The sequence below is a fragment of the Ascaphus truei genome, chromosome 3, assembly GCF_040206685.1.
Source record: "Ascaphus truei isolate aAscTru1 chromosome 3, aAscTru1.hap1, whole genome shotgun sequence".
In the NCBI taxonomy this organism is placed as follows: Eukaryota; Metazoa; Chordata; class Amphibia; order Anura; family Ascaphidae; genus Ascaphus; species Ascaphus truei.
Genome location: NC_134485.1, coordinates 384,779,368 through 384,805,487, shown reverse-complemented (window position 1 = coordinate 384,805,487; position 26,120 = coordinate 384,779,368). Strand labels below are relative to the sequence as shown.

Below are 26,120 nucleotides of genomic sequence, written 5' to 3'. Positions count from 1 at the left end.
AATATGAATATTGCTTAATAAAAAATACAAATAGATTTACAAATAAAAAAAAATTAAAAATGTATGTTCAGTTTTTTGTTGATGAAAATATATTTAACCTTATAAAGTTAATACAAGCCAAACTTCTGTTTAATAGAATGGATTTCAAGTGAATCTATTATTACTGAGCTAAAACTTTCCCACAACTGTACTTACAGGTTGCTGTAATTTCCCACTTGGTAGATGAAAAGCTGGTTTCCAGAGGCATTCTAGTAGAAGAAAGAGCTATAGTAACTGTATTAATCCTGGAGAAGACTGTATTCTTCCTTTGAGGTGTCATCACTGCTGACTAAAGAATGTCAGTAAAAAAGAGAGATGTAGAGAGTTTAACAAGAAAACGTGTGTTTATGGAATCTGCTGTAAGATGAATGGTATTGGGCTTCATTCACAATATGATGCTATTTCTGAGAATATTGGGATTATCAAATTCCATCTGCGAAACTAGAGCAAAATATGTTTCTCTATAATAGGAAGGACTCTACAGTTAATGCTTCATGTCACGTACGGCACACCTACAAGCACGGGACCTTAATTGTGACAAGGGTTGATACACACAGCTAACTGAACCACTTTTTACCCCCCAGGGTCCCCAAAACGAGTAATATCCCCCCCCCCACTATCCTTCACAAATATCACCTGAAAATTCTGCCGCCTCCAAGGATAAAGAAAAATATTATCACTAGGGTTCTTGGTCCCTGTTTACTTAGGAAAATATGTAATCAACACACAAACATCTATTGTAGCAAAATGTGTTAAAAAATGTAATCACTCTCTTCCAAACGTGCAAAGTTCAATTAGAGTCCAAAGCAATACTTATTCAATTTTAGATTTAATATACTAAGTAGTACTGTGCTTATAGGTGGTCACAGAAACCAAATATTACAAATATATATACAGTACAATATATGCAGACAGTTTCATAAAAATAAAAAAAAGGAGTAAAATAGATTTATCTAATTACACTGTCATCAGATTTCCTTCAGAGAGGTTTGAAGTTGGAAATATGGAAATCCATGTGTGCAATAGACAACACACCCTGTATGCCGAATTACAAATTTATATTCCCAAATACAGGGTTTATGTCCTTAAATTCCTGTGCATTTTAAACAGCATAAGCCCACCTTCTAGGCGTATCCTTAACCCCTCACACCTCTTCTCAATGTAGTGATACCTTTATACCTTTATGGTCCAGAGAGGAAAACAAGACTTTCTTTTGAATTAAAAGGTGCCTGAATATATTTATAATACTCCATCCATTCCTTTCCATCATACCCGGAAGGATGTCACTTTCACTGTTGCATTGGTCTAACTAAAATACAGTTGTAGACATTAAACTTGATGTGTTTACTGCTAGAGTTGAGAGAAAAATGGCTTTGCATCCTCATAAGTGTGATCTATTTACCATTATTCACTTTGTCTGATGCCAAATGTTATTTGTAATTCTCGTGAATCGTTGTCAGACCTATGATATTTCATATTTGGTAAATTCCCACAGACATGTACAGTATGTATGTACGTCTTTATTTATATAACGTCATTAATGTACATAGCACTTCATAGTGGTAATACACGTGACAATCATATAAATAACAAATAATACAAATAACAGATCATGGGAATAAGTGCTTCAGTCATAAAAATTAACATTTAGTAAACATAAAAATTAACATTTAGGAAAAGGAGTCCCTGCTTTGAAAAGCTTACAATCTAATTGGTAGGTAGGAACACATACAGAGACAGTAGTTGGGCATTCTGGTAAGTGTGTCTGCAAGGAGCCAAGCTTTATGTATCAGGTGTATAGTATTAGCCGAGGAGCTACACATATGGTTCGTTAAGCAGGTGTGTTTTAAGGTGGGCCTTAAAGGTGGATAGAGAGGGTGCTAGTCGGGTGTTGAGGGGAAGAGCATTCCAGAGGTGTGGGGCAGTCAGTTAGAGCGGTTTAAGGCGGGAGTGGGCTTTAGATACAAAGGGGTTAGAGAAAATACATCCTTGAGCTGAACACAAAAGTCGGGATGGTACATAGCGAGACATTAACAATCTTCCTAGCCACCATAAAATCCCTTTCTAGTTATATTAAAAGGTATAACGCTGCTGATTGCAAGACAGAATATGGACACACAGGGTAGGGGTAGGGAGTAGGTACACAGACGTGGGATCTGAAGCCTGGGATGCAGGGAAAGACAGGTTCAGTTCTGGGGAAGATGCAAGTACAAGCAAGAGGAAGACTCCGGACTCAACAAGGATGGAGGAACCGGGCTGGAACAAAGTAGGAACAAGGCAGGAGGTACTGGACCAAGGCAGGAACAACAGGAACAAGGCAAGAGGTAATCCGGTCCAGGCAGGGGTCAAGACAAACAGGATCAAAGGCAGAGTACTGGACTGGAACAAAGCAGGAACAGGGCAGAGTACTTTGCACATGCAAAGTTAGGTAGCAACTACCTGCTATTTAAAAGCCTGGGGTAAGGGCAGCATTTGCCAGGAATTAAAATGGCCATGATTGCTTCAATGAGGGTGAAGTCATTTCCTGTCAGGAACTGAGGGCATGATTTGCCAGAAAGCAAGATGGTAATGATTGCTTCTGTGAGGATGATATCACTTCATGGCAACGGCCATCTTAGGTATTGCACGGATCCCTTATTAAAGGTTTCTTGTTTATGTCCACTGTCAGGAAGAGTTGTTATGCCATATTTCAATCCACGTCTTTCCAAAACAGTCGTGGATCCCAGATATCCTCCCTCCTAGACAAACACAGAAAGCTAGGCTGGCTCACTGACTTGACCTGCTATAAAAACAATTCCTCGTATTTCTAAGATACAAATTGTAACTAAAATTAACCTCTGCTGTGGGTGGTTTATTAAAATACTGAACATTTTCTGACCTTATGACACTCCATCTCACAAAATGTTATTTAATTGACAGTAATGTCAATCAGTATCATCAGACAGTATGTCATTGTTGTATTCACTATGTCTGTTGAGAAATATTGATCCAAAACCTTAATTGGCATAGGACTAGTTAGTGATAACTACAGCATTTTGTAATCCATAACGTATTGTATTGATTGTTACAAAACATGTTTCCTGTTTTAATCTGCTTTTCTTACTCTCACTATTTCTCACACCATTCCCCAGCTGAGACAATAATGCTACCATGAAGTACTACTGTACTGTATGTGATCAAGAGTTTTAATAATTGGTGCAGATCAGAGCATTTACTTAAAGGCTGTACATTCTAAACACCGTAAGCAGAATGCCTCAGACCATGATAGATTAAAAACGATAAAGCTAATTTTAAAGGGCAGTAAACTGCTTATTTACTTTGTATATATTTTAGGAATAACACTATTTAATGTTAAGTTTTATTAAGAATTATTATTCATGGCTGTATATATTTTAGGACTAGTGCTATTAAAAATAAAGTTTTATATTTATGTAACAGATTTTCCCCCACCCTCTGGGAGATTTCACTGTTACCTGTACTCTTGCTGTGTGGTACCTGTGAAGCTTACAGGATTGCTGAGTGTCCGCCAATATTAGTGGGGAAGACAGGACAGGCTTTCAGGATATTCTCAGCTCTTTCTGGATGCAGCGCTTCCATTTCCAGCAGGCCCCAGCAGAGCTGGGTGCAGTTCCTGCAGAAAAACCATCTTGCACTCCCCCTGATAAACTGCAGTCATAAGTAGGAGTATAAAAGCAGCAACTGGTCTTTGTGTACAGCCGTACACAATCAACAATGCATTTCCTCTGGTACGTGGACTCAACTCCCAGGGCTTGAGGACCCAAAGGTCTATCCTCTGCTCCCCTACTACCTGATGGACTAAGGGGTAACAGCTCCCACTCCCCTGCAGGAGGGGATAGAATAACAATTCACTCCCTTGAGGTTAGAGGGTAGAACTGACTAACTGACAATTCCCAACTGCCACTCCCCACTGTTACCAGGGACGGGGCTTCAGGTCTCAGGCCTGGGTGGGCGGCACCTAGGCCACAGGCCACCCATCCCTGTCACTCAAGGAAGCTGCTTACTACAGCAGGGCGTAGATTTAACACTAGCACTGCCTGCACTGGTACCAGGGCTTATGTGTTAGGCAGGCAGATTAGTAGCCAAGGGGATTCATGGTTATATTCATCATGGTTTAGTATCTATTGTATTATGAAATACTATTGAGTGTTTTCTTGAGGTGAGCATCATTTTTAAGAATTGCTTTCTCTTTTGTGTACTATGTTTGTTAAGCTGTTTTCAGTTTAATTCTTTCATAGCTCCCTTCACATTCAGTTGAGTGAGGTTTCTTTTCATAATTCTAGTAGTTTGTATACCCTGAAGTAATAAAAAGATAGCAATTTTCAAGAATTTTAATAATTGTTGCAGATCAGAGCTTGGCAAATGTAATGATGTTTGCTGACTCACATCTTGATACCTAAAAATATATTTGTGACACTTGAGTGATACAAAGCTAGTAAAACACTATTATCACTTGGGAAAAGCACAAGCCAATATGATAGTGTCAACTAGCTGCGGATATGAAAGTAGTAGGAGCTTAGTTAACACAGACCAAAATAAAGCAGTGTGGGGAGGTATTAGGGAAACCACCCCTGCTATTTAATAACACCCATGCTTTTTGTCCCTTATTTTTTTAAGTGAAACTTCTTTAGAATCACCTACCACATTAGCAAAAGTCCCTGTCAGTGAATGCAGTTGATTGATGCCGAAGTCATGGTGATGGAAGGGACGTCACTGCTGGCAGATAAGGCCGTCAGTGTTGCCAGCTGCAAGTAGGAGTCACCAGAGAGGAGAAAGGCAGCGAGAGGAGGAACACACACTCCCGCCCTTGCGTGAGATGCAGACCAAGCTCTCCTGCACCCCCTTTGAGCCCCAGACCAAGCTCTCCCATGCACCCCCTCCCCTCCCGTGAGCCGCCGCAACCCCCGCAAGCCGCTTCCCCACCGTGAGCCGCCGCCGAACCCACCCGCCCCCCCGTGAGCCGCTGCCCCCCCATGAGCCACAGCCGAAACCTCCCACCCACCCCCGTGAGCCTCCGTCCACCTGTGAGCGCCGCTGAACCCTAAGTGAGCCGCCACCGATGATGGTCAAATCCCTCTACTGCACCCACTGACCCCTCTCCCCATCTACTGCGCCCACTGACCCCCTCTCCTTCTGTACCTGACTGGCTTACTCTCACACTCTCACACATTGACTGACACAAGGAATTCAGCTACTTTAAATATAGAAGTGCAAATAGCTAAATCACACGTTCTAAGTCAAACTTCTTTGCATTTTGGCACTGAAATTGTGTTTTGATTATTAATTAAAAACATCACCATTACAAATACAATTACTGTTTCAAAACAGTGACAAAAGACAAAGAAGTTTCACTTAAAATGCGCGTGATCAGCACACACACAATTTTTTTCCTCTTTGCACATCTATATTTCATAATATAATCATGTAGCTTTCTGTACAGGTAAGATTTATGTACAATATGTACAGTATATCTTTATTTATGAATAGCGCCATCCAGGTAAATAGCGCTTCACAACACACGTGACATAATATTATAACACAATTGGAATAAGCACTTCAGACATAAAACAATAGGAATAGGAGTCCCTGCCCTGAAGAGCTTACAATCTAAGTGGTAATTGGGGAGAACTTACAGAGACAGAAGGAGGGTTTTCTGGTAAGTGCATCTGCAAACAGGTCAAGGTCAATGCATATAAGATACATAGTATCAGCCAGCGGAGCTACCCATATGAAACATTAAAAGTAGGGTAACAAATATTCAAATCCTATCTGTGCAGAAAGGCTTGATGAAACCATGAGTAATGTAGTTTTCCAATTCCAAACAATGAATAACACCACCAATTTCCTCCTTTAGGGCTCATACAATTTACTGTGGTTACTGATTTAGCGTTAGCAAGCTGGTAGTGGTCCCAAAGCAAATATATTTAAGTTAATGTGTGTAAAAAATTGACAGAAACCACCCACTGTACTATGTAAGGTACAATACAGAAACATATACGTTTATGTACATCTATGTCCCACAAAACTTTTAGTGCGTAAAATAGCCAGAAATATAATGTTCATTTACATGTCATTACCCAGAAACCTTATCTTTAGTTTAATTACATGTAGCCATGCTGTAAAATGGTATACAGTTCTCTCTCCTGCTGGCAGTAAACCTGGTAAGTTGCAGGATTGCCAGCATCAATCATGGAGGTTTGCCCTCACACCCTGGTGAGGTGTGATATGTATTCAAGGGGAGTGGTAGCATGCTCTTAGTCCACCGCTAGTGACATCAGAGATGTGCCTGTTCCTGAGGTATATAAGGCACAGAACTGCCCAAAGTTAGTGTGTTCTACTTGACCCAGTTCAGAATGAAGGTCAAGGTGTTGATTCGTGGTGACGTTTAAGTTCATGAACAGCAGCAGCAAGGCTGGCTGAGCCTACACTGTGTCCATGGACCTGGCACAGGAGGTGATCTCCCTGAGGGGAGAGGTGATCCCACTCCATTAGGAAGGCAGATCTTTCAAAGGGAAGTACCAGTAAAGATGAGCGGCTGAGCTGCCCGCTGTGAGGGGCAGTTAGCCACCAATCAATAAAGATGCCCTGTTTCAAGACAACTCCACTGTGTGAGACTGAAGTTACTCTCCAGCGGAAGGCACCACCTGGAAGGAGTTCCTCATCAGGACCATCTCCATGCAGACGCAGAGATCCTGATGAGTTGGAGGCGCTGCACTGTATGTAGGTAGGACTCTAACACACTACCTCAGCTGCCTGTCTGGTTGACGCTCCCCAAACACCATCATGCAGGAGACTCAGGAGTCCTGTTGCCAACAGGTGCACCACCAGACACATCCATGTAATGGGGACTGGTTAGACCACGGGCCAATGTGAGATTGGGTGGGTCAGTCAGGTCAGAAAAAACATTACATACACAATGGGATAACAATGGCAATGATGTAAAAAAAGTTTTAGGTGTCTAACTAACTAGAACTAAACCGATATATTTTAGTCTTTTTTGATTACACTACAGTACACTATTTAAAAAAAAATTGCAATGGCTGTGCCTTACAATTGGTATGAAATACTAGTTATGGAAATATCTATGTTCAGAATACAGTAGATAGGACATGTTTATTGTGCTAATTTTCATTTACAGTAATTGCCTAGAATTGTTGTCTGCAGTACCAAACATGACATACAGCTGTACCTGTAGCAAGCCTTACTGCCTCCTGAGCTATGGCTAAAAAAGCTTAAAGCCACAGCTCCAGAGATAGTGCTTATGCGACATCGCTGCGGGGGTGGGGGTACATGTTTCCGGATTGAAGCATCCGCAGCGATAATCCTTCAGTGCCGGGGCAATAGCGGTTCCACGGCTTTCCCCTGTGCTGAAAACATTAAGGATTGCTACATCTGTATAATACACTTCCATTTGTCTCCTTTGCTGTGTGGAGGCTTTTACAGTGGAGGGTTTTGTCACTTTTTTACTAATCAGAATGTCATTGTATCTAGTTCATGTAAATGATGTAAGGAAACCTGATTGTACCTATGTATTCCTAAACACACACAGACAGTTCCCCCCCCTTTTTTTTGTATCCCCTTCCTCCGCAAAAATCTTTTTGATGCAAAATTTAAAAAACAAATAAAGAAAGAGTTGAAAAAAAAAATACAAACTGGCTCTTGTAATGTTAGATAATACCCTAAAATAGGCTAGAGGGCATTTTTCTCAGTTTGATTTGATACTGTACCATAATTAGTTTCAGGATGGAGGAGTGTTGTGAAGGGGGTACTGGTGTCAGGCCCAACAGGATCAGTACCCACAACCTCTGCTATTTAGGGTAGCAGCTCTAGCATTGAACTAAACCTGATGCTTTTGGGCTCTACTGCTCACACCTGTAGACCTGCCTCCCCCTTGAGTTCGTGAGCAATGAAGAACCGGATGTGAAATCCCGTGGAGGAAGAAATAAGTGGTGCACTGCTTGAAAACAGTAATAAGGCTGGATTGCTCAAAAATATATAAAAAATATTTATTACGCCATTGGCAACATCATAAAAATGAAGAGAACAGTCAGAGAGAAACTCTGACGGAAACTGACACCTTTCGCACATTTGTGTACTTTGTTAATGATAAATTAAAATGCGAGTTCTTTGAAGCGGTTTAGCCTTTTGCATTAAAGCTTTTTACACTTAACAGAGCTACTACAATTCAGCTAGTTGTAAAAAAAAAATGCGAGATTGCTTATTCCGGACAGATTTGCAGACAAAGAATGAAACAACTTCTAAGAAAGGCTTTTCTGCATTGTTTGGAAATGCAAGAAGGGCTTTGAGAATAGCAAAGCATGCACATTCAATCGGAAAGGGCTCTTTCCAGACAGATTTGCACAGATTTGCACAACTTGCAGCTACTAGTATATGCCCCTTAGTTTTTTGGGCATAAAATTTGAAAATGTATTACACTAAAGGCACAGCTATATTTTATTGCAGAGTTATTTACGTACTTTTAAATCTTGCATACTGTGTGTTGTAAAATAGAGCTTCATCTTTTAGTCTGTTACCAAATTCTCTGGCAACCTTTCTTGTTCTGCTCCTTGTATCTTTCTTTGAGCACATCCAGAACTTGTACGACCAGAAGACAGAGATGTGTACAGAAAACAACAGCAGGGTTGACATAGGTGTGCCATTTCACCATTTTCATGCAGCCATACAAGATTATTTAAGGTTTTAGCACAACCTTATCTGGGAGATCCCTTTCTAAAATCCCAGGAGGAGGTGTTCATCCTATCTGTTCTTCTCTTTGGTAATATTCTATTTTGTGAATTACAGATGTAGCAAGCTTTACTCTCTGTGTGACCCTGCCTGCCCCGGCATTATCAGATCATCGCTGTGGGGGTTCAATCTGGAAGCATGGACCCCCGGCAGAGATGTCGTGGCAGCCACTGTCTACCGAGCCAAAGCTTTTTGCTTTTTCAGCTGCTGCTCCGGTCATTGTCACTTTCCCATGCAGTTTTTAATATCAGAGATGTACTGGTGTAGCAGACAATAGACCTGGGCCAACATGTTCCATGCCAGAGACCTTTAATTTTTATTTTGATTGAAAATGTATTCCTTTTTACTAAGCAGAGCTGGGCCATTAAGACATGAAATTAGATGTTGCCTAGTAACATTATGAATGTTTTCCATTTTACCTTACTGACTTTATCTCTATTGCAAAATTCTCCTTACAAGTTTAAACACGTTTCTATCTATTTTTTTATGGAAAGGCACTCTGTAAAGCAATGTTTAAAGTTGCCAAATACAACATTTAGGTGGCACATTTTTTAAATTCTACATAAAACAATTAATTGCATAATAGAAAGTTAGTCTTTACACTATGTCCAAAGGAAACATATTACATCTTCTCAAAGGTGCATTTAAGGATTAGATTTACTAAAAACACACATTTCCTAAAATTGGCACAGTACATGTACTATAGTATTTACTATTCCTAAGTATCAGCTAAAAATGGCGCATGTGGGTGCAACTATACAGTAGGAATCATGATGGTACAATTATGGACCATTACTTTACCAGCTGTCCTCTGCATTATATAAAATGGTCATATTTTTCTGAGTTACACTGCTATGAATTCAAATTGCAAATTAAAAAATGAATATATAGACGCTATTAATATATAGCAGTCTTGAAATCTACTGTATGTTGGAAAGCTGTACACACTGAATTCATTTGCTGGACTATTGTTTTACGAGCATCATTGATTGGGACACATTTCCCTAGAACTCTAATAGCATCTCCTCCAAATGCATTTTGTGTTCATCTGTTGACTAACATTAACCAAAATGAACAAAACAGAAATAACCAGATCCATAGCGATCCGTTAATGACGCCTCGTTAAGTGCTAACATGAATCATCAAAGCTCACTAACTCAGTGTTAGGTGCTGTTGTTCGCTGGAAACAAAATTATGCTAAAGTCATTTAAATATAATTTGCATATGAGCATATATCCCAGGAATCTCAGGTGTGCTCCTTTTTGTGCACAGGTGTCTCTCCACATGTTATATAAAAGGTGTGTTTGGGGTGGAATATGAATCACTTTGGACGTTAGCAAAGAAGAGCCTCTCTTTATTTATATTAAATGATCTTATTTGTGGGAAATTGAACGGTAGAGATATTGGAAGCACACCTACTATCTAAGTATGTAAACCATTTTCTTTATTAGAAACAAACAGTGCCTGGAAAAAAGTTCAACTGAGTTAACGAACACAACAGCTTGAATTTGATAAATTGTCTCTTTTCTCTTGTAATTGTTTTCACTTTCTGCCTCTTTTCATAAGCACTAGATTTTTTAAAAAAAACGAGCACAACATTAAACCATAAAATACCTTAGGGCATTATACTGATGACTAGTAACCTTGTAACAAAGCTATTCAAAATGTAAGATTGAGACCTTTAATACGGAAGCAGTTGTGTAACATTCTTCCCTTTCATTGTATTACAATGTTCCTGATGGCAGTGTTATGCCATCCATCATTCATTTAATTTATTAATATATAGTATTTGTTATTGCATAATAATTTATATTTCTCTCTCCCTCTCTCCCCTCTCTCTCTCCCCCCTCTCTGCCCTCCTCTCTCTCCCCCTCTCTCTCCCCCCTCTCTCCCTCTTTATTTCCATTTACTTTTATTGCACAGTATTCTATTTTCTTTTAATGGTTATAATTTGTTTCACAATGTATGAAGGCGTGGTACTGACTGAGCTGTAAATTGATATTTCATAACTTTATATGAAATACTGCATACCATTTCTTTATCATGGGTTTTGTTATGGGATTTCACTTTATGTGATGAAGAAATGCTTTATTTATTATGATGTGGCTGATTCATATGCTATTCTCTATCAATGGAATATGGTACTGTATACTCTAATTGAAATTAGTTAGCATTTTTATCTCAGCTGTGTTTATACTGTAATGTTCTATGAATTGTCAGATTGGAACAGACTGGGGAAAGATAACATTTATTCCTGTTTTTACTACTGTACACCATTTTATCTCTAGCATGTAAACATAACAATATTTCTGTCACAGCTGAATATTACATATGATGCTTTTGCATATAAAAATTTTCAGGGAGTTCTATGTGATGGTTTTGCCTTATTTGGACTAATAGAAAGAATAGTTTTCTATTTAAGCATATAGTGAAGTGCTATATCCCCTTTGTTCATACATTTATTTATATTACATATATAGTCTTCAGAATTATTTTCAATTAATAATGTATTTAAAAATTCACATTACATTTTAGAGACTACAGTGTGCTCAGGTGAAGCAAAACATCTACAAATGGTTATAGCCTACATGATATTTAGCAAATATAGTAAACGTACGTGTAGTCACAGAATACGTTTCTGAGCCTACCAGTGAGAATTGAGGAGATGACGAATGAGCTTTCCTATTTTGCAAAGGAGATTATGTAAAAAGTAGCTTGATATGGATGGGCAGAAAAAAATACCAGTCGAGGAATTTCCTATAACATTAATCTAGGGCAGTTTACTGAATTGGCAAAAGTCCAAAATTAAAATAAAGAGTAGGAACAAATAACAGTTAGTAAGATTACAGGCCATATTTACTTAGCAGTACTAATCTAAGACACCTTCTAGCATGACTTAGTAAACATGGGCCTTTACTGCCTATTAAGGCAAATGGACTGTTATGTGACATCTGGCCCAGAAGGTGTCGTTGCAATAGCACATCTTACAAAAAAGAACCTATCATGCTGTTTTTGCTACAGTATGTTCCATTAATCTTTGTGTTTTGTTTCAGTTTGCTCCCAGTATTCAAGGGGAGTTTTTGCCATCTTTGGACTGTATGACAAGAGATCAGTACACACCTTGACCTCATTCTGCAGTGCTTTGCACATCTCCCTCATCACGCCAAGTTTCCCAACAGAGGGTGAAAGCCAGTTTGTACTGCAGCTGAGACCATCTTTACGAGGTGCTCTCATGAGTTTGCTGGATCACTATGGTTGGAATCACTATGTATTTCTGTATGACACAGATAGGGGTAAGTTCTGAACCTATTTTTCAATGTTACAATACTGTATGTCTCATGAATAGTTATTCGTGGTGCCTTTATTTGTAATTTTATTTTAAAATAAAGGCTTATGAAAATGATGCCTCATTTGGTTTAACATTTAATTATTAACCGCATGAACAATTATTATATTTCTACAAGAATCAATTATATTAATCTCAGAACAATCATTATATAGCCCTCCAGTGCTCAGTATGCATTTACACATTGACATAATTATCGGATTTTTTACAAATATTTCTGCTAACTGGAACATGTTAAATTGTAAGTAAAATTGCAAAAAAGTAAATTATACAGTATCAGAAATCTCGCACTTTTTGGTAATATATCAGCTCGATATAAAATTGTATTTTTCATTGATTGAGCTCATGGTTTTTAATATAGTTTGATTTTGTATTTATTCCTATACAGTGTAGACAGCGCTTTTAAAAATGAAAACATAAAAACACTCAGAATATACTTACTGTAGCACATTTTACATTATTTCTGTGGAAGGGGTAAATATACCATGAATATTTGTAGATGATTGAAAATTGGAATGTAAATCTTGAGGATCTTAGTAACTAAACTGTGTAAGTAAACTATACTGGACCAGCTGGCAGCGGAGCAGTTCCCCTGCACCGGAGGCAGGGTAGGGGGACTCTGCTACATGTGTAATGCGATATAACATTAAAATGTTACTACTGCTATTGTGACTGTGCTGGTGTACAGTAAGTGCCAATTAAGTAGTCCAGAGACTGATAGCAGATGCAGCGTCAAGCAGGTGAGAGGGCAATGCCTATAAAGAAATGGGAAGAATGCTGGTATTAATAGTGCAATCCCGCTCAATTCAATCAAAACAGCCCAGCTCCCAATCTGACAAGAACAAGCACTTACCCCCCAAGAGCTGCCATGACAAAGGAAAACTGTTCAACGACCCCTCCTTTTAGGAACTTCATTCCTTCCATTTCTTTGAAAAGTATTAAGACCATACTAACAGAACAAAGAGACATTAATAATCACATACAAAATGTAAACATGGCAGGTAATACAATGGAACTGCTGACAATTAGCTACCTATTGGTGTTATGGTTCTCCTGCACTATTCTTTTATTAGGGAATGGGTGGGGTGGGAAATGGCTGGTGGGCAGCAAACAGGCCGTGTTCCCCGCCAACTGGGCTTTAAGTAGCCTGTTTTGAAGCCCCTCCCCTGGCAAGGGGAGGGAGGTGAGGGGGCGGGCCTGAGAGGTGGAAACTAGCCCCCCGGTCAGGAGGCCCCCGCTGATGGCTAGGGGGCCACTTTCTAGAATAGTCAGTCTAATCTTCACTGCTTTTTGGCTTTCCCTCACCAAATGCAGTAGGGGTTTTCAAAAGGACTTTTTCCAACATTATAAAGATGCAGGGAAGTTTAAGAGAATACTGCTTCTAAATGAAAGAAAAACTAAAACATGTCTTTATGCTAGAGGGAATTTCATCTTTAATGGAAAGGTTCATCTGCGACCTGAATGCCTTGTAAAATGTCTCAGAAGGGAATTTGAAGTATAGTACTTACATTCCTTAGACAGCAGTTGCACAAAGAGAAAAATAATCCTACCTTACTACAATTGATGATAATTTAGAAAAATACTTTTTTATATGTAAGTACAAAATCTATAAACGCAAATATTTAGCATCTTTAAGTTAAAATTGACATGGCTAATATTTGCATTATTGATTATTTTCCTCTAAACTATTGTAGATATCAAAAATATTAGAAGCTAGGTCCTGGCGTCCAGATCCAAAACTTCAGATAAACAAGATAATAAAATTACAAATATGTACTGTAATTTTTACTGTAATCAAGCTGGGAACCGAAATGTTGGTGATAAGTTACCTCTTTTATATACAAGGAAAGTTATTGATAGAGAATAATTTGGGCACCACAAACACTGGAAAACGAAGCTGGTATAGAATAACAAACAATTACTTTATTAAGGCATGAAAGTCAATGTTAAAAAGCACAGAGTATCCCCTGACGCGTTTCTTGCCTCTCAGGGCGCTTTCTCTTCATCTGCTGTCCCACTACTTCATCTCACTTGGTCCAATAATTTACCACGTCCGCTGCTATTGTTTGGAACACATAGGGGAGCTTCTCTCCCCACTCTTCCATCTTTTATATACAATACTGTATATGTTTATTTATTCCTTAAAATATGGGGGTAGATTTACTAACCCAGGGTCCAGAATGCACTACATCTTTCAGCATCAAAGCTACTGTTGTGTTTACCAAGCATTTAGTAAGTACCTCTAGATAAGATAAAGAGCATACTATATATGATATAATGTGCCTCATTTTCGTAGGCTTAACATTATTTAGAGAAGAATGCGTACATACTGTATGCCATGTAACCTAGTATTAAATAACTATCGGAAGTGTCCAAAGTCTAAAAATGTAATTGTGTCTGTTATCTTTGAAAGTAATGTCTATATTTACTTGTTTATGGAGTCTATATATTTCTAGATACAAATAATTAAAGGCAAGCATTTTAACACAATTTTATAATTATTTAAGTAGTTTAGAGAAAGTAGTGCAGTGAGTTACAGTAATAATGTCTGTTTGCAGACACCATTAAGGAGTATTGTAGTAAAAAAAACATGTATGAACATCAGGTTTGATGTTGCATTACATTCTATGTTCTGTGTTTCCCAGGGGAAATTTCCCTGAATACACTCACAAATGACTTCTGTAGTAATGGTATCCCATTCCTTTCCATGACTGTATAGCCTGGTTAATATATGAATTCTAAATGTCTCAGGAGATGTATGATTACTATGTCAATAACATAGTTGGTGAATGAGATCTGCCTGCATGTATGCCTTACACGTTTTATTCAAGGTAATACATTTAATAGTTGGGTGCCTAAGGCTATGTAGACTGTTTTGTATGCTTAATAACAATAAAACAGCAGAGAGAATTAATTGAAACTCATACAGAATATTAAGCGGATTTGGTATATAAAGCAATCATCAATATTCATTGCTATCTTCTAGTACTATACAGTACCTCCTCTTTTTTTTGTTTTCAAAGAATAAATTGTACAAGTGTACTTATTCAAATAATTAATTGTACGAGTGTACTTATAGTGCCATGTAACTTCAAATCTGCTTCTGCTTTTCTACCTTTTTCTTCACAGTATCAGATAATTGAAATGTGACTGTATCATTCACTAATTGCAATTTGTTTTCCTTTGTTGTGAAACATTAGTATAAGTTGTTATAGGTGCTTTAATAAACTTTTTTTCATTTTCAGGGGGCAGAAGTTAATTATTTGTGGAACACGTGAAAATAATGGTAGTTTTATTCTTTAATATACTGTATAAAAATTCCGGTAATTTTGGTTAGCTACTGTACAAAACTCAGATTAAATTAATCCTCCAAATCACTAGTGACTGTAAGTGACACTGAGCAAAATCCATAAAGTATGAGTGACGTTTCTTATGGGTAAATTTGAAGTCTAACTAACCTGAATTGAAAACATGTCAATACAGCACTTTTTTAAAACAATTGTTGATTTTTTAAGAAGTCACTGGTTTTCATGCATTTTTTTAAACTAAATTACCATTTTTTGCCATAAAATGAATACTTAAAGAAGCATTTTAAATATTAATCTCCATGGCATCTTGAGATACAGGAAAGTGTTAGAAGACAAAGGACCCAAGTTAGAGTTTAGACGTAATTACAAAAATAGCAGTAGCATTAATAGCTTAGCCATCGCTCTTTCAGTTACAGAGTCCTCAGCAGCTGGCCTTAAAATATGATAGTGAGGTCTTACCTTAGCGCCATAACGTATGTTGCAAATGCTGGGTTCTTATAGTGTAGTCTGATTAGCACCTGGTCCCTACAGGTGTATAGTTAAGAAGGAGTCTTCCAGTAAATGAAGAACAGCCATTCAACGAACTCTAAATTGCACGCTAATACACGACAGGTATTTTTGTGCGCCGCAAACAGCTATTTGCTCCCACGCAATGAGTTAGCTACAACGCCACTTTAAATCAACCCAAGATTTTTTCTCGTGAAATCTATGAAATTCAAAATGATGGCGTAAACGTGTCTGATTAAGAATCAAAATGAAGGCGCTTGACAAGATTTATACATTTGGTGCAAAAAAAATCAAATTGTCTGAACTAGATTTACACAATGACCCCTACAGTTTGTTTTATTGTATATATACATATGTTGAAATATTTCATTGAGACGGGTGCAGTCTGCCAATTGAGAACACGACGTGTATGATTTAATCATGTTAATAATGGTATTATATAACACATAAACCAGAGGCCTAGAAGATTTCAAAATCTATGTACAATATATAATCTATGAAGAAAGCTCACGTTGGTCAATTGAAATGTGCAGAAACCTACAATAAATATACATTTACTAATCATTTGCTTGGAAAGTATTTGTGAAAAACTCTAAAATGTTTATTCACGAAAAAGATGAATTAATAATGAAACACATAGAATGAAAGGAAAGTAGACATGTTGACACTATCTGGTTAATTAGGTTTTTTTGGCCACTGCATCTATGAGATTTCAAGAACCTGAACATTTTGCAGGCTCTGCAACCTACTAGTCTTTTGGGAACCAAGCTGCAATCCACAATGAGTGCCTTAGGAATACAATTCAGCACTTCTTTATCTAGAGTGATTTATGTGTAAGAATATTTTTTTAAAGGTTATGTGTCAGCTATATACCAGATGGTAGACTTTTCGTTAGGCATTTAACATTGTTGAGCCGCAGCTTGGCAAATGGGCATGAATGCCATAAGCAACCACAGTAAAATAATGTAAAGTTTCAGAAAGATGTAACAAAAATATTATAAATATGGAGTAAACTACTGTGGATGTCACCTATAGTGATTACATTTGCATTTACACTCAAAATCTGGTAGGCACAAACATAATTAGTAAAACATACTGTCAGCGGCGCTGCGATTGCCTCTGAATGGGACCCTCCATAGTATTAATACTCAGGTGCGGCAACCACCGTGCTTGGCAGTGGCACTGAAGACAGTACTGTAGGTCTTACTACATCTGTATAGGGCTCTATATATAAGGAGTACAGTACGTGTTTGCTGGCACAGTCGCGTAAAAAAAATTTGATTTTTTTTTTTTTTTTTTTTTCAGGCTGATTAGTGACAAATTTCTGAACTGTTTTTCTACGGTTTTAGAATTTAACGCATGCTGCACTAGAATGATGCGATAAAAAAAATAGTTTTAGGTGACGGAGAAAAACAATGCAAAAAAGTCAAGAAAAGTAATGCAAGCTGCATATTTGTTAATAACTACTGTAGACCTGCGCCAATATGCAAATGTAACTCCACTCCAAAGCATCTCAGTTCCTTCATACATCCCTCATCTCATCGCAGGCAGACGCAGACATACCCGAAAATGGCACACCTAAGATGAACACAAAGTAGTTGCTCCCTGGCATGGGTATATCTCAGTGCAAGTTGGGACAAAATAATGTATTTGCGCTAACATTTTGCCTTTGATACATAAAGCCAATAGATTTTCAATATTGTAAAGAATACTCTGAACAGTTATTTGTGAAGAAAAAAAGACAGCGCACAGACCTCTCATAGTGTAAAATAGTACAGATATAATTATAAATATTAAAGTGGTATAATATGCATGTACAGCAAGGACAAATCAGTTGGACAGGGCATGTCCAGGGTATATGTTACCGCTCTAGTGATAGATCACATACATCTGGTGAGCGTCAGCTAATCCTACGGTTCTCCTGCTCCAGTCACTAAAAAAGGTTCTTTAAAAAGGCTGAACAGGGCTCTGGTGTGGACACTCAATCCAGGAACACGTCTGCTTGCTTGAAGATTCACAAGTGTACTGTCCCTTTAAGGCGGCAAACTCTGTACCAGTTCAGCAGTACAGCAGAACCAATCAATGCCACCCCAATAAACTACCGTCTCTGGGGGAGTCCCACAGAATGAGCTCTGACTCCACGGCGCCACTTGCAGCACACTGACGTCACAGGGTTTTGCTGTGATACACGCCCAACCCGCGCTGGCTCAATTCCAAAGCTGAAGGCTAACCGGACAAGTCACGGGAGTAAGCTGGGGGATAATACTTGCCTGTTTGTTTACCCTTCTAGGCGTTTTTTTAGTCAAACTCACTTCCTCAGGAATAGTTACTGCATTAAAGTAAGGAGTATTTATACCCCACAATCAGTTGCTGATTGGTTGTTCAGGGGGTCTCAATCAGCCAACCAGTACATCAACACGTATACTACACAGATGTACATTAGGCATAATTAAACTGCTACTAACACAGATGCATGACTGCTTAACTAAAATTACAAACACAATACTATGTAACATTTAATTTATACAGCATAAAATAACCTTTAAATTAAAACAAATGCAACCAGATATAATAAATCTTCAAAACTTGCTGAAAGAAACAGATATTACCAACATAAACATAGGCAATACTAAAAATGTACTCTTCTGAATGTGAGACAAGAATTAAGCCACTAAAAGTGAATGGAGCTGTTTGGTTTTAAAATATAAATAATTATAAAATGATTAAAACATTAAATATTGGTCAATTTCAAGGACACAATAATAAAATTGAATTAAAATGGATTAAAATATACATGTATGAATTCGTATTTGAGAGGAAGCATATCTCTTTTTAATAAAGTGACCAAATGTCTAATTCCTCCTTAAGGCCCCTGGGGGGCAATGTTTTCATTTTGTATATCCAATATGATTCCTGTTTGGAAAGGGACTTTAATCGATCCCTCCTCTTCTGATAGGGTGTACCGCCTGAATCCCCTTATAGGTCATAAAACTGAGGTCACTCTGATGGTGTATTTTAAAGTGATGTGGTACACTATGTTTATCCAGTCCAATTGTAATATTTCTTATATGTTCCATTATTCTGTTTTTTAGAAAATGCTTTGTGCTGCCAATATATTGGAGACCACAAGGGCACTCAACATACTGTACATACTACTGTACGTGGGTAGTTTGACACAATATGCAGTCATCAACTGCAAACTGTTCTTTAGTGACACAAGATATAATATTTTTTCTGTCACTATGCAGATGGCTGCAGGCCCTACACTTGCCACAGCCAAAATTACCTACAGTTTTAGATGTTAACCATGCCATTGCCACTGGTATATTTAAACACTGTCCAATATCACTAGGTGCCAATACGTTCTTACATTTTTGGACCTTCCAATAATAATAATAGCATGTTCTTATATAGCGCTGCTAGTTTTACATAGCGCTTTTTACAGGCATAGGTCCCTGCCCCGTGGTGCTTACAATCTAATTGTGAACCCAGAACAGGGTCATTGGAAAAATTACTCCAGTGTCTTTTAATGATTGACTGTATTTTGAACACACCAGAATTGTAATTGGTAATAAAGGGAACCTTGATGGCGTTACCTTCACATGTAGTACTTTTGTCTATTCTCTTATGACCACATAATAAGAATTCTCTATCCATCTACCCAACCTGAGTCTGGACAGTAGATCAGCACCATACCCCCTCTGGATACATTTCTGGTATAGCTGGTCTAATTGTTACTTATAATCCCTTTCCGGACCACAATTTCTCCTCAGTCACATGAAATGGCCTTTAGGTATATTCTCAATCCAGGACTTTTTGTGGTTACTGGATGCCAGGAGCAAGTTATTAGTATCCACCTTGTTAAAATGGGTTTTACTTATAATTTTATTCCCTGGTAGGATTTCTAAATGAAGGTCAAGAAAATTAATAACGTAGGCATCAGTCGTAGAGCTGAACATTAAATTAAAGTTATTACTATTTAAATGATTTACGAATGGCCCAACAGATTCTAAATCACCATCCCCGACACATAAAATATTGTCGATAAAACGCCGCCAAATAATAACCTTGGATATAAAAGGATTGTTAGACCACACAAAATTCTCCTCCCAATGTCCCATGTACAGGTTTGCGTAGCTAGGGGCAAACCGAGCCCCATAGCTGTACCGCAAACCTGCACATAGAACTAGGATAGGAAAAGAAAATAGTTGTTGGTGAGGATGAATTGATTTTAAAACAAATTCACTGTCACCTGAATATAAATCCATATCCTTATTCAAATAATTATTAATTGCTTCAATCCCTAGATCATGTGGTATATGTGTGTAGAGACGTCACTGAGTGTAACCCATCTATAGGTGTCTTTCCACTCCACATTTTTAAGTATATTAAGAACTGATGTTGTCTCTTAATATAGGAGGGAAGTGTGCAGACATACTTCTGTAGGAAGTAGTCCACATACTGGGATAAATTCGATGTTATCGACTGAATATCTGACACAATTGGTCTTCCTGGTGGGTTTATTAGACATTTATGCACCTTTGTGAAATGGTAGAAAATGGGGATCCCCGGATTTTCATTCAATAGAAAATCATACTCTGCTTTATTTGTAAGTCTGTCCAAGAGTTTCATCAAGGAGACCCTTCAAATCTCCTATGAATCCTAATGTTGGGTCACTCTTGATTTTACTACAGAAGACTGGATCTTCTAAAAGCCTTAACGCTTCTTTTTCATAGTCAGTGCGATTTTTTAAGATAACTCCACCTCCCTTATATGCCTGACGAATTATAAGATTTTTATTTTCTTGTAGACTTTTTAACGCTTTATATTCCTCTCTATTTGGATTACTGTATGTCTCATTTTATGTATTTTAAAACCACTAACCATATTTGAGAATTCATTATTAACAACATTAAAAAAACATATCAATACAACTCCCTTTGGAGTGTGAAGGATAAAACTTGGACTGTGTCCTAAAATTAGTATGTTGACACACATCCACACCAAACTGTGCTGGGGGGTGTCAGCTATATCAATAGCATTGGACCTCGTATTATTTTCAGCACTTTTTTTAAAATGGCGCTTTAACGTAAGATTATGTCTAAATATATTGAAGTCAGGAACCCATTGGGGCCACATGTTTTAGAGAAGGAAAGCCATCTGTTAAGGACATCCTTCTGTTTATCTGTAAATTCTACGGAGGAGAGATTGAAGATCATTTTACTAGGGTCCATCAATCTTCCCACCACAGCTCTTTTTTCTTGGGCGCGGGACCAACCTCTTGTCCCTTTTTGTACGTGAAGTGTCTTTTTAATCCTTTCGCTCTTTTTAATCTCTGGCTCCCATTCTGAGCTCTCTGAACCTCTGGGGGCTTGGTATCTTGCTTTGAGTGCCTCTAAAAAAAGGTATGGTTCTCGTGACTGATGTTCAAACTCCCGCCTCGGTGGATAACTCTTAGCATGATATCCATCCCAAGGATGGGGTCGATCACCATCCCTCTTTTTATTAGGGTTTTTTGAATAAGTCTTAGAATAAGACTCCCTTTTGTTTTTTTTATGTCCATTAAAATGACCCTTTGCATGATAATTTTGATGACCATGTCATTCCTCATGCACCACACCACTGTCAGGTTTAGATCACCTGGATCCATTGTAATGGGAAACCCCTGAATGTCCCTTCTGTGGTTGTTGTGCATGACACACGACATTCACCTTTTCAAACCTGCTCCAATCCTTTTGTCTATTGTTATCATAATCTGCTTTGTCACGGTAAAATTTCTTATGCTTATTTTTCATTATCTCACCTTCAGATTGTTCCAATTTAAGTTTCAATTCGTACTCTATTTTACTACAATCTTTTTCCTTGACCAAAGGTTATAATTTAATGATAGCTGCTGAAATTTATTTTTCTAACTCAGCCAAAATTGTATTTCTTTCATAAATTATTAGCTTCATTAATTCCATTGAGCAATCCTCAAGGATTCTATCCCATTCTTTTTCAAAATGGTCATTACCTTTGGAAAAAGAGGGATTTTTAAGTATACACAGTCCTCTAGGGACCCGCCTACATTCAATATAATTTACCAAAGTCGTTTTATCCCACCAATGTCTACTTTCAATCAGTAATAATTTTTCCAATCTCCTGAACTGATCTTCCATTAAAATATGGTCAATATCAGATTCAGGAGGTATGGTAGATTGATCAGAAAATAAAGATTTAGCATGCTGAACCTGTTTTTCCCTGCAATTAGTCAAAAACCATTATTAGCCTTGCTCTGTTTGGTGCACTAACAGTGAATCAAAGTGAAATACACTATTACAAATAATACAGTGATTAGAAATAATACAGTGATTATATAATATATATATATAATAATACATTGAGTGTGCCACAATAGCCTGAGCAAAAGTTAAAGACTGAGCAGTTGAAGAAATAAAAAGAAAATTGTGCACAAATTATAAAATTAACTTAGGTGAATGTGACAGTGCTTCACATGGGATCTTTATGGTATTGAGCCATCATTACTGACGAGCAGCAGACCCCCATCTCCCCATCACATAAAAGGTTAAAACGTATTTTTCCTTTTGTGCACATATATGGTTTAACCACTGAGTTTTATATAACCACTGTCGCATTCAACTAAGTTAATTTTACAATTTGTGCGCAGTTTTCTTTATCTGAACAGTTATTGCCTGCTTTGGAGAAGGCTTTTATTTTTTACATTCTCATGTATATTCTGAAGAGTTTTAAATGTCAGTAAAAGGACATTTTCATTTACGGCACTCTGTCTTTGTAATAATACAGCTCAACCCCGTTATAGCATGATCCGCTACAATGTGGATCCGCATATAACGCGGTCTGAGTGTGGCTCACGATTTAAAAACATCTCCAAGGTTTGTATTTTTTTAAATATATTATAACATTCACTGCTTTATTGCTAACGGAAACAAAGGGACATGCTGCACACCAAATTTGAAAAATGAAATACATACAGTTTACCGGTGCTGCTGGTTCAAGGAGTACCGGTCAAAAATATTCCTAGGCAATACTCAGGAAAAATGGAATCCAGCACTCTACGGATTTTATCAAACTAATTTATTGTGCCACACAACGTACTGTACTGGTTCTGGGTAACCGGGCATTGAACTGGGGTTCCCTCTGTTACTGGGGAGACCCCGGTACCGTTCTGGGGATATCTCAAAACCTTATGCCCTGCTTACCTTTCTGGTCTGTGCTAAAGCAGGTAGTCCTAGTGGTGAGTCACGAAAGCGTTTCCAGAGCAGGATTTTGACTGGAGCCTTGTGCCTTCATGTATTTGGGCTGCCTGACCTGACTCCCGGGTACATTATTGGAGCACCTAGCAACTCTGGACCCTGACTATCTAGGCACAATCTGATAAGACTTTCTTTCTTTATTGTCACACAATCACATACATATCATGTACGACAAATGGGTCCAAGAGCTAACACTCTAAACCCCACAATATGGCTCAGTGGTAACCAGCCGGGCATAATACCTTTATTGATGGCTTTGTTATCCCCTCATTGTCACAATAAGGGACTTAGCTTACCATCTTCAGATCCCATGAGGAGCCAGAGGAGGGGATCTCATCTGTAAATATGTTTATAGTAAGTAACTAGAAAAGAAGCCCTTTGGTATTTTCTAGTGAGCGAAAAATTACTGTCAATTACAGGGTCCCCCTATATTGCCCTTGGGCCCGTCCTACCCACAAGAGGGGATGACAAGCCCCTCCATCATAGGCCCCTTAGTGATAGGTTCCTTAGAGAATCACCCTATAGCTGCCAGAAGGGATAGGTTCCCAGCTGTCCTCCAAAGAGGGGATCAGAAGCTATGTCAAGGGGATAGGGTGTGCTTCCTCAAAATTGAAGGCATCTGCCAATGGGTCACAGTGGAGAAGAAAGATGCAATACTGGATGGGATGGTACTGTAGCTATTAAATGCTGGACAGGTGGTAGTTCATTAATTAAATGCCTGAGTTAACAGGTAGGTCTTGAGCCTCTTTTTTTAGATTTCCAGATAGGTGGCCTCTTGCACTCAATGAGGCAGAATGTTACAAAGAGTCGGAGAATTATGGCTAGAAGCTTGGGCCCCTAAGGAAGTCAAGGAGATTCTGGGAATGGTTAGGATTCCTTCATCTGCCAATCAAAGTGAGCGAATGGGAGTGTAGGGAACTAGAAGCTCTTTCAGATTATTTATTTATAAAATATTTTATTTTATAGGTAGCTGGAACCCTGGACATGTGGTGCTTTGAATGTTAATAAGCCAATCTTTAAATAAATTCACCATTTACAGGCAGCCAGTGCAGAGAACGGAGAACACATGTCATGTAGCAAGAATGGGTATGGTTAATTAACAACCTGGCCACAGCATTCTTCACCAGCTGCAGCTCTTTTACTGGAAGACCAAGGTAGAGTGCATTGCAGTAGTCTAGGCATGAGGATACAACGGCATGGAAAAGCTTAGTAAAAACCTCTGGGTGGATTAAGTGTTAAATCCTGGGTATTTTCTTTAGGTGGAACAATTAAAATTTGATCACGGTTGACACTTGATGTTTAAGGGTCAAGTCACAGTCAAGGACAACAGCAAGATTCTGCACATGGACAGAGTTTAGCCACTGGGATTCCCCAAGCTTAAGCCCAGTTAGTTGACCTAGCTGCAGTCTTGTTGTCTTCCGAACTCATATAAACATCTATTGATGACTGGTAATGAGTCCTTAGTACCTGATCCAAAGGAAAAGTAAAGATACATGCCATCTGCATAGCAGTAATAACCTAGGCCATGCTGTTTGATTATGTCACCTAGTGGCAGCATGTACACTTAGAACAACATAGGAGATAGGATCCCCTTTGGCACTCCACATGACAGGGGCATTGGTGCAGAGGAGTACACTCCTGAAAATACTCACTGTTACCTGCCAGTGAAAAAAACGCTGAGTCCACAGAAATCCTTCAGGTGCTCCATTAAGATTCCATGGTCCATGGTATCAAAAGTTGCAGGGAGGTAAAGAGTACCAAGTTCGAACAGTCATCTCTGTCATTTGCCACCAGTAGATAATTTAGCACACTAATCAGAGCTGTTTCAGTACTATGCCATTTTCTGAACCTTGACTGGAATGGGATATAAATATCATGAGTTGATAGACAGGTTTCTAGTTGCCGCCACTTTCCCCATAAACTTTACTAGAATGGAAGGTTTGATACAGACCTGTAATTAGCTATACAATTCAGGTCTAATGAAGGCTTTTTAAAAAGAGGTCTAATGACTGCTTCCTTGAGTGGTTTGGGAAAGATCCCTGTCTGGAAAGAACACAGGACTATTTTGACAAACACTTGGCCGATTACATCAACACAGCCTAAGAGTAGGCGTGTTGGGACTAGGTCCAAATGACAGGTAGTGGGACGCAAGCCCTAGATTGTTTGCTCAAGGTCTAGTACATCCAGATGATGTTAGAAGAAAGCAGATAAGCTTGACACGGAATTGTCTTTTAATTTAAGAAAAATGTGTCTAAAATACAAAAGCCACACTAATAAAAAAAGAAAACATTCCATTGTATTGGGGTAGAGATGGTTTCTTTATTGGTTAACCAGTACATCTATAGGCATTTTATGACTACTTAGATTATTTCCTCATGTGCAGAAGGAAATACTTTGTTTTTTGAAAACTTGATTCAAAGTATTGTAAACCAAGATTTTTTTTGTCATTTTTGAAAACAAAAAGATAGAAAAACAAAATATAGAACTCGTCCAAGCAGTTTTAGGACATACACATGCCAAAAAGATATCGGTTTCAATAATAAAATATGTCTAGTTATAAGCCCATTGTTAACAGTATGGTTTAATCATTTTAGAACCAACCTGTCAAAACACGTCTGAAGAAAAAACACATATGCAGCACTTAAAGCAAAACAATACATAATGCAAATGTTCTGATGAGTTTTTATATGAACACTAGTTATTTGTAATCATGGCTTTGTAAAGAGGACAAATGTTTCTATGCATATGTATTTTAAAATGAAGCACATCCAGGGTTAAAGTACAAGCTCTCAATGAAGCACTTCTCAATCACTTCAAACATGCAATTAAAACGTAAAACACTATCTATTATCAGAGGTTGCTATTTAAATAAATTATTAACTA

General features: G+C 38.1%; 1 protein-coding gene across 8 annotated transcripts in view; it reads left to right on the top strand.

Moving 5' to 3' along the window:
• The window catches only part of GRIA4 (glutamate ionotropic receptor AMPA type subunit 4), a 443,069-nt gene that overhangs the window by 155,153 nt on the left and 261,796 nt on the right, over positions 1–26,120 (top strand). For all 8 annotated transcript variants that reach the window (XR_012800021.1, XM_075592389.1, XM_075592388.1 and 5 more), the window contains exon 3: positions 11,856–12,095. Coding sequence is in view for 7 of the 8 variants with exons in the window: in XM_075592389.1 (XP_075448504.1) it covers positions 11,856–12,095 (240 nt within the window). In the remaining variant the exon portion in view is untranslated. The remainder of the gene's footprint in view (positions 1–11,855; positions 12,096–26,120) is intronic.